The sequence below is a fragment of the Dendrobium catenatum genome, unplaced genomic scaffold (genome assembly GCF_001605985.2).
Source record: "Dendrobium catenatum unplaced genomic scaffold, ASM160598v2 fragScaff_scaffold_760, whole genome shotgun sequence".
Classification (NCBI taxonomy): Eukaryota; Viridiplantae; Streptophyta; class Magnoliopsida; order Asparagales; family Orchidaceae; genus Dendrobium; species Dendrobium catenatum.
Genome location: NW_021319222.1, coordinates 133,555 through 144,000, shown reverse-complemented (window position 1 = coordinate 144,000; position 10,446 = coordinate 133,555). Strand labels below are relative to the sequence as shown.

Here is a 10,446-nt window from a genome sequence, read left to right as displayed (position 1 = left end):
ACGGGTTTGGGTCAATCCAACATGACCCGAATGACTCGAGGCCGACAAAAAATGGCTAGTTTTCTGATAAAAAAATGGGTCAATCTCTTATTTTCGGGTAAAAATTTGGTCATTTCGGATTTCCAGATAAAAAATGGGTCAATTTCAGATTTATGGGTCAACTCGAATCCGAATCGAATCCACACCCTTTTCGGATTCGAGTTGAACCTAACCCAAAATTTTTTAGAGGAGTTAATGTAGAGTTTGAGATCGTATCATATATTGGAGTTTTTATTGGGTGCCGAGTGCGGACGTAGTTCTGTATGTGCAAACAAGTAGTATCGCGCCACGTGGCGCGATACTACTTGTTTGCACATACAGAACTACGTCCGCACTCGGCACCCAATAAAAACTCCATATATTGACACCACTAATAATTTCTCCTCTCGAGAGCCAATCACGTACAATACAATCGATTCACCGCAGCTATACAATCCAGACAGATCGACGGCTGTGATGCACTTTCATTCAAGGCCCGTCCTCGTCGAGAATTTCCCGTCCTAGTGAAACCAACGAATTGTGCCAGACTTGCCTCGGTGGCATCCACGAACGTTTTAAATGTCAGTCCTCCCTCCCTTTTCTCTCCTTCGGCCACTGTCACCGCCCACCGGCGTTCTAAATACCCAAATCCTCTCCACTCCTCCGGACACTACCATGTCCCTCCTTTCTCCCGCTCCCGCATTTCCCTTCGTCAAGGGTCACCCGAGCCGCCTACGCCTCCCCCTCATAACCACCGCCTCTGCCTCTGCGAGATTCACATCACCAAAGCCGGCGAACTTCCGCCGGGAAGTTCGATCACTTTGTGTTCTTCCGATATCTGCTCTTCCTTCTATCGAACAGTCGCATCCATCGACAAGCTCATTTGTTCTCTACGATCCGGTTTCCTTCCTCTTGGACGGAGTTATCTCTCTACTGCGGGTTTTCCGATTTCTACCTTCCGATTTTTGTGATCGGTGGCAGCATATCGTTGATATTACGGAGAAGGATGCGGAAGCTTGGCTTGCGCAGCTGCCATTCCACCTTATACAGGCAATCACTGCATCGGAGGATCACCGGTTTTTCTCTCACTATGGTATTGACCTGCACGGAATTGCAAGGGCTGTTGTTAATTACCCTAATGGAGGAGGAGGAAGCACAATCACTCAGCAGGTTCATTGATTTCAAATCATTCTGTTTAATTCCCGCCACGATTACCGCTATTTCATTCCGGGTTGAACTCGGTGGCTAGCTAGAATTAGGTGTTCTAGATAGCCACCTAGCATTGCGCTGGCTGGTATAATCACAGATTCACAGATGAAAATTCTGACACATATTGTGATCTGTGATGAGGCTGTTTAGATGGAAATTTATTTTGCATTTGCAGAAGCTAGCACTAGCCTTACTTCTTAGCCAAGTGAATAAGTAATTATTCAAATGAAGCCTTTGATTGTGATTGATCCGGGCTTTCCATCTATGGGGTTTCCAATATATATAAATATAAATATATTAATGGAGGCCACATTGAAATATTGAATTTTTACTATTACAAACTTCAAATAATCGGATCTTACAATCGTTGCATTTGGTTGGTGTTTCCTTACCTTATTTTTTGGATGAGTGTCTTGATCCTTGGAAATATCTGATTGTAATGATCTCCACAATTTCCTTTTTTGTTAATAAACTTGAAACTGGCAATAAGGTCAAACCCGTAAGAGACAGCAATTAACTTTTTTGGGCATTATCTTTAACAATTAACTTGTTGATTTATATAACAAGTTAAGTTTTTTCTTATTTGACAGCTTGTGAAGAGAGTATTTCTGACCAGTGAGCGTACAATTTCAAGAAAGTTTGTTGAAGGACTATTATCTCTCATGGTAGAGAAGAGAATATCAAAATGGAAAATATTATATTCATACTTGAAAAAGGTATATAATCTTCACCTTCAAACCTTGTGTTGTAAATTTATTTACTTCCAAGTTTGTGTGTCGATTTAAGTTCATTAAGAATACCATTTGTATCCATGTCATGGATTATGGTAATGAGTTGATTGTCTAAATGCTAAGCTAGGGATTTGGTGCCTTGCAATACATACATAGACAAACTCAGAAGCGCACACATGGTTTCAACAAATATTGTGAAGAAAATGTTTTCTAATGAGGCTATTGCAGGGTTCTTCGGTTCACTTTGATTTGGGTTAAAGGATATCTGATTGTCAATTCAAGATAATCAATTTTTGTTTACTAGGTTGTGCTATTTTCTAAAAGATTGCATGCTATGTGGAATTTAAAAAAATGGTTATAGATTTTTTTCCTTCATATCTTTTATCCAAAACATAGGTCGATGGTCATGACACAACTTATGGGGGTTCAATGGGAGTGGGCTCCTAAAATTTTTGCTTCATCAAAATTGAGTGATTTTAGGTTAACTTTTCGAAAGATAGATATCAAATAAGATGCTACTTTAAGATTTAATCTTTCAATAAGGAATTTGTGATCTATTTCAAAAGTTTTCTATAGCCACAAGCTTCTATGGTTAATTACTAATATGGATAATGGGAGTCGGGAGAGCTCTTTTAATTAAGGCTAGTTAGCCGGCTTTATGATTGCTTGTTTTATTAGCTGCAAATTGATTTTGTAGAGGATGTACCACTTTGCTTTGAGCAGATGTTGGGAAAATGATTACAAATCCAAAATTATTTAGTGTAATCAAATAAGCAAGAAAAAATCTCCATGCCAATGTTTCTTTTTTAAGCGACTTTATGTACTATAAAAGGATTTGAGGACCCATACAAAGATGTTTATAGCTACTAGTTAAGTTAGATGAGGTTTGAATGCTGAAAAATAGGAAAAAAATTACAGCGAAATTCTCATGCCGCGTTGCCAACATTAGCTCTTTATTTGTAGTGTTAAAAAAAATGGTTACAAGAAGCTGGGTGGAGTTTTTTTATTCTCAACCTATTTGAAATATTTTATGATCGAGTAAAACATAGAAAATAATATATTAATTTGAATGAAAAAAAAATTATATGGTTGGACTCAATAACAAAAATTGCATTTTATTTGTCCATGCTCAAATATTTTTTCCCTTAGAATATCTATGATTGAATATGGTGTATTTTTATGTTTCATTTGAAGGATTGGATATTTGGAATTTTAAAAATAATTGGATCAATTTAAAATTGATCTTGAGTAAAAGCAAAAGAAAGAAAGCTAAACTACTTGATTTTGAGAAACTCATATGTTCTCAAAATTCATCCAACCTTCATTAGTGCTTTCCCAGCTGATAATAAAGTTGAGGAAATAAAAACTCTACTCTTTGAATTCAGGAATTGTTTGCTTAGACATAAGTTGAGATGCCAACTTATCCCTTAATATGATAGGTCAAAAATTGACAATTAATCTTTCTACAGCACCTTTCAAATAAGCTCTAAGGTGAATGAGATTAGAGATTAACGATCAAATGTTTGCATAGATTAAAAAGCTCAATAAAGGGGTTTTATTAGAGAAGAAAAAGATGTCAATTGGATAGGTAATATTTTCCCGTGAAGAATAATAGTCAAATGTTTATGGATCAACTTTTGGGACAGCAATATGATGTTTCCAAAAGTTTATGTTTCTCTTCTTGTATCAGAATTGTTAGTTAATAATACTTTCAATTGCGATATTATCTTTTATTGACGAATTGTTTGGCTACAATCAGATCAAAATAACTCAAGAAGATGAAAATTATATATCATACAAGATTCCTATCAATATATTCACTTGAACGGTCATGCTCTTTGACTTGAAAATTGTTGGAGCTACATATCAAAGGACTATTATTCGCATCTTTAATGGCTTGACCTCAAAATGAATCATCTCAAATATGCTTTCGGGGTTTCCTTAGAAAAATTTCTAGGGTGCATATACACTACATTGTAATTGAAATTGACCTCAACAAAATTAAAGGCGATCATTAAAATGCTGCATAAGAAAAACTGAAAAAGTCTTCACAAGCTTCGTTCTTTACAAGGATAACTCATATTCATTCAATGATTTATATAAAATTTGTCAGACGGATGTCAATCATTTGTGAACCTATTGAAGAAAATTGTTTGCTTTAAATGGGATAATTAATGTTAACAAACCTTTGATAGTATGAAGAGATATCTACTAAGTATGTCCATTCTTATGCCGTCAATTTCGAAGAAGCCTCTTATCTTGCATACAATGGAATTGAAGAGACTCTCGGAACATTATTGGTGTAGCATAATGATGAAAGGAAGGTGTATACTCTCTAATATATCAGTTGAAGACTGATAGAAGTGGAAGCATGGTATTCTCAAATCGAGAAGCATTATTTGTGGTTGATTTTTGCTACTAAAAAACTTCACCATTACTTGCTCTCTCATAAAATCACTTTAATATCAAATATTGATCTATTAAATTTCTTGATGACAAGACTAACATTGATAGGTTGTTGGGCAAGATGGGTAGTTATACTCTGTAAGTTAAGATTGCCTATATTGAGAGACCCCATTAGCTATGGCCTTCAATAAGATTTTTTGAAATAATTGGCTGTCCCACGTACTCATCTTATTCACTAGAATCGACATGGCATACGTCATAGAGAAGTCAAATAAATATGCCAATAACTCAGAAAAAGGTTACTGGATTTGGAACTGTTTTTGAACTTCTTTATGAGTTACAATCAGTTATGCAGTTCATTGCTTGACCTTTATACTGTTTAAGAGGGAAAGATATGACTTGTTTAAATGCCAACATAAAAAGATATTGAAAGCTAGCAGTCTTTTCTGTATGCTTTAACAACTGACATTGGCTGAGCACAGCCTCATATACTATCAGTGTCCAAATAGAACTTTTTTTTTTCTGAACCTGGGGTTAATTTGTTATCTATTTTTCTAATAATCACAAGACCATTCTACAGATGTACTGGGGAAATGGAATTTATGGTATTGAATCAGCCTCTCAGTTTTACTTTGGAAAGAGGCCTTCTTCTCTTTCTGTGGGGGAATCTGCAATGCTCGTTGGAATTCTACCTGGCCCTGAATTACTAAATCCGCTGAAGTACCCCAAAAGGTGAGTCAAGTTTATGCTTATTAGATATGTTTTCTATCTGAAATAGGCCTGCTTACTATCATCTTCCTTGTTAAAGAATTACGCGTGTCAGTTTGCTTTTTGTATCATGAAATTCCGTTCTCCTTGGCACCTTTTAGACTTCGTTTGGAACGGCTTTCATATTGCTTCTTAAAGCAGCTTCCTAGCACTAGGAAGCTGCTTTAAGAAGCAAAAAGAAAGCGGTCACAAATGAAGCCTTAGTTTTTGAAGATAACTAGATTTTTCCCTTTCATTCAGATCCAAGTCATCCCAGGTCAAGGTATTAAGGAGGATGGTTTCAGCTGGATATCTTGAGATGGAGAAAGCCATTCAGATTGCAAGAGAACCTTTCTACTTATGCTCTGAAAATAAGTTCGTAAGTTTCATTGTTTAGCAAATATTATATTTGAATCAAATGAATTCTCCTTTATTATGAAATCTATTTCTTTTCGTAGGATGTCCGATTATTGTTGTATAATTTTCATGACTCTTAACTGATAATGCGGTTTGTTTCATAACTCTTTCCTATCAAACCCAAACAGTAAATGCAAAATGGAGATAAGATGACACAAGGGAAATGATCAAGTACATGTAATCCTTAAAAGTAGATAATGGTGGTTCGGTTTTCATAAATTATCAGTGGCTGCCCTCATTTATTAAGTGGTTTTCCGTCAGTTGCTTTAGAAATTAAAAAATTGTTTTTTCCTCTGCCATTCCAATATATGTAACTAACAAAACACCACAAATTACTTCTTATAATAAACAAACTCCACAAAATAATTTAGCTTATCGAGTTTATTGGAATGAAATTAACCAAATAAGTTCCCTGCAAAATCATAAATTATGCTTCATATATTGTTCAACCATTAAATACAACTTAGGATGTCCATTTCCTTTACCGTAACTTATTTCTTATAGTATGTCCTCCATACCGGTAGGAACGCTTTGCTTGTTTTGCGCGTGCAAGCTGTTCCTAACACTTCTATGGTGCAAATTATTCAATTTTTTTATATTAAAATGAGCAAGTAGCACTCATATTTATATCTGATCAAACTTTTCTAATCCATGTTTAGGTTTAATATATACATATTTAATTTTTTTAATATTATTTATTTATTTTTAAATAGAGAGATTTGCTGATATTGGTGAAATTTCTTGAAATCAAATTATGCATTTTAAACTTTAAAAAATTTATATGATATCAAAATAGATGCTATTAAGGGATAAGGCTTAGTGATATTTTTCATTTAAATGCAATGAATGGTAATTTATCCTTAATATATATAATTTATATTTTATTAACTTCATTTTTATGGATACGCTATGCAACATATCTTGGATGCACAAAGCACGCACTACAAACTACACAAAATAGAAGCACATGAATTTCACTCATAGACACCCGATATGAAGAGAAAAAAACTTAAGCACATTAATTACACACACATTTAATATGGTCCATCCACTACAAAGCTTTAAAAAACTCAACTTTTGTCCTCTCAGACAGCCATTAATATCCATTAGGATTTTTTTTTTGAATGGGGGGCCCACTGCCATCCCCGAAAGAGAACTTGGTGGTGTGACTAATCCTCGGCTAACCTAGAAGAGGTATCCACCACAGAAACCTTCTAGCCCGCACTTGATTGGACCCCACTTAAAAGGAGTTGCTGCTCGAGGGAAATCGAGTACGGGTTGGAGGGTTCCCAACCATACTCGCCCACCAACCAAACTAATTAACGGTGGGTTTTTAGGATCTTTCTTAATGTATAGTTTTCGTTGTGTTCAATGCATATATAGTTATATACCATGCAAGCTAATAATCAAAGCAAACCATAATGGGGGTTGGTGGTAGAATTTTCGGTATAATAGAAAAGATTGATTTCACAATCACTGGCATGGAACAATTAGTTGATTTTCTTTTCATCCTTCATAAAATCACAGTGGTCACTTGAGAAATGGTCTCGTTGATCAACAAATAATACGATTTTCCGGGTGGTTATTGAACCTTAGTGCTGCTATTATAACTAACACAATTGCAGAGCATAGAAATGAAAGAAACTCTCATGCTTTTCCTTCAAATATTAATGCTTTGAAAGTCATAAAATTGTTTGATTGGCATGATGCAATTCTTTATTTACTTCACCTTGTGATATACGAAGATTTTTATTTTTATTTTTTTTTTTTGTTTTTATATACGAAGATGACTTGATTGACATCATGATATTTCCTTTCAGAAGTGTGCGAAGGAGTTGATCAAGTTCTGAATAGTTGCCGACAGCGATCCCTACTTAGGACATTTTTTTTCAATCCTGGTAAGCTTCTTCTTCAACTTGACTAATTTTAGCTGTTGTTCTTGGATGATTAATGCATCTTAACTAATCAGATTCTCTGTAATTTATATTTTTATGAATTCAATTCACTTTAAACTTAATTTAGCCCTACAAACATTTCATAAATAAGATGACGTTGGGATGTGGCGAAGAAAGTGCTATATTATGATTCAAATCATAATTGATTAATTGGGTTGGCTTATATGTGAAACTAGACTGATCATAACTTTCCGATTCATTGCCTATTGGTCGGTATTCTACAACAACAATAACAACATCAACTCTTTGTCCCACCACTTGGGGTCGGCTACATGAATCCTTTTTCTCTATTGTGTCATGTTAAAAGTCAAATTCTCGTTTAAATCTAATAAAGAAATATCATTTCTAATATTTTCTAACCAAGTCTTTTTAAGTCTACCTCTACATTTCTTAACATAAGTCAAATCTAATACATATACTTTTCTAATCGGGTCATCAGAAGGCTGCCATTTTATGTGACCAAACCATCTAAGGCGACTCTCTCTAATCTTATTTTCCACTGGAGCTACTCCAACCTTTCATGTATATTCTCATTTCGTATCATATCTCTAAGGGTAAAGCCACTCATCCACTTGAGCATCCTCATCTTTGCAATACTTAACTTAGCATTATGCTTCTCTTTTAATGGCCAACATTTAGCACCATAAAACATTGTAGGTATAACTCGCTTCCATAGTAGACCTGCTCGGCATGAATCTAAATTGATTATGAGAAACATTAGTATCACGCCGCAACCTACGCTCCATAACTCTTTCCTAAAGTTTTAAAGTATGACACATTAACTTAATACCTCTAATTCACACAATCTTGTGCATCACATTTATTCTTAAAAATAGGAATTAACACACTCATTCTCCACTCATCTGTCATCTTTTTAGGCACAAAATAGTATTAAAAAGTGTAGTAAGCCAAGAAATTTCTTCATCTCCTAAACATTTCCGCACCTCTATTGGAATATTATCAGGTTCAACAGTTTTTCCACATTTCATTTTTTTTAATGTCTCTCTAACTTTGGTTTTACTATCACGCTAATAAAAATAGAAATCTTTATTTTCATTTAGTGTGCTAAGATCACTAAAGTCAATCGTATTTTCATATTCTTCATTAAAAAATTTAGCAAAATATTTCATCCACCTTTGTTGAATATCATCTTATAAGAAAAATACTTTTATATCTCCTTCCTTTATACACTTCCCTTGAACTAAATCCTTACTACTCATATCTCTTTGTCTTGTCGGTATTCTAGCTAGGGTTAATTTGGTGTAGGGTTATGATTGTTTGTGATAAAGATGTTTTTGGGTTAGATTTTCTTGTAAATTGTGATTCTATGCATTTGCTGAACTAGGCTTCGTTTAGGATGACTTTTTTATTGCTTTTTTGAAACATAGTTTTAGCACAAATTTTTAATACAAAAATTAAAATTTTGTATTAAAAAATTACTTAATAACACTTGAATTATTACTATTTGAAAGTCGTCCCAAATGAAGCCTTAGTAGTTACTGAAATTCTAGTGTTTTTCATAAATATACAAATACTATTCATGATTAAAGTAGCAAGTGTTTTCTAGTAATTATTTCAATGCTCATATCTATCAGAAGATAAAAAACAATGTCACTTGAATTATTACTATTTGACTGTTTATTAATTAGGTAACAGTCCCAGTTAACCATTTGTTACTATATGTTAAAAATACCTGAATCTATGAACTGAAAGCTTACCTTATTTCAATTTCTATGGAAAATATTTTATTATGTCTTTCATTAATGGGGAATCTTGCTTTTTTTCAAGGCAATCAAGAGGTAAACACATGTTTAAGGGTTTGATAAAGAGTATGAGAGAAAGTATTGTGTTAAAATTATTCTCTGTGGAGATAGAGAAAAGATAAAGAAACATAGATGGAGACAAATATTTATAATATGCTGGTCACAAATGCATGTCCACTATAATGGCAAATAAAGGCATTAGTGTCAGGTCAATTTCGGGTTGAATCCGAACCTAACCCGTGACTCGATTTTGACAGCCATAAAGGAAACAAAGTAAGTGATGTGAAACTACTAGGAGTTAACTTTAGAAATTAGAACGACAATTGATTAAAGCGTTGCTCATGAAAATTTATTGCTAGCACATAAAAGAGACTTATAAATTTGAAGAATTCAACTTGCTTAGGCCAAAGAAGTGCAATAGAAAATAACCAAACAATTCCTTCAAAGTTCAAGGCAATATTAAATGCAAACTACACATAACATAGTCCAACGTTTAACAACGTGAGGTTCACCTCAAGGGCCTTCTAGCTCAACTACTTGTAGGCTTTAGCGGAGGAAGATGAACCATACGAAGAAAGATATTACCACTAGGAAGACGGCGTCGAAGACCTTCGTTGGTGGAGCGGTAGCCGGTGGAGATGAGGGTGGTGGGTGGCCGACGATGATCCAATCGTAGTCTGAAAATTGACCGTCGACGATGTGCGCAAGGGTGGGGAGAATTTGATCCAAGTAACTTTCTACAGTGCCGTCGTGGTCAAACCCCACGTCGAAGAACGGGGATCGAAGAATATGGATGTTTCCGTAGACGTCGAACACAAGTCCTCCTTCAAGCTCGGGATCCGCCATGCATTCTTGCCGGTGTTGAAAGAGCACTAATGAGGAGAAAAGAGGTACGAAGTGGTGAGGGAGAGCCCTTGTAGTTTGAGAAGAAGGAAGGGGGAGAAGAGAGGGGCGGCGGGATTTCCAAGGGGAAGGGGGCTGACGGGTTCAAGGGGGAGAGGGCTCGGGTTAGGGGAAATTAGGTTTAGTGGAGTGTTTAGGGATTTAACGAAATTTGAATTTTAATCTCAGATTTAATTAATTAGGAGGGACTTGATTTGAATTTTAAAAATTCAAACCAAAGGAATTAATGCCTTGAATGGGGGAGTTAATGGGGGGGAGGCCGGCGGTTTCTAGAGGGAGAGGGAGGGGGTTGAAAAC

General features: G+C 35.1%; 1 protein-coding gene across 1 annotated transcript in view; it reads left to right on the top strand.

Annotated features, from left to right (window-relative positions):
* The first annotated feature begins 566 nt into the window (after positions 1-566).
* Positions 567-10,446, top strand: part of LOC110097027 (putative transglycosylase H16_A0665) — a 13,037-nt gene continuing 3,157 nt past the window's right edge. The window contains exons 1-5 of the mRNA XM_020823232.2: positions 567-1,188; positions 1,818-1,943; positions 4,945-5,096; positions 5,373-5,490; positions 7,349-7,426. Coding sequence (XP_020678891.1) covers positions 598-1,188; positions 1,818-1,943; positions 4,945-5,096; positions 5,373-5,490; positions 7,349-7,378 — 1,017 coding nt within the window. The 5' untranslated portion in view covers positions 567-597 and the 3' untranslated portion in view covers positions 7,379-7,426. The remainder of the gene's footprint in view (positions 1,189-1,817; positions 1,944-4,944; positions 5,097-5,372; positions 5,491-7,348; positions 7,427-10,446) is intronic.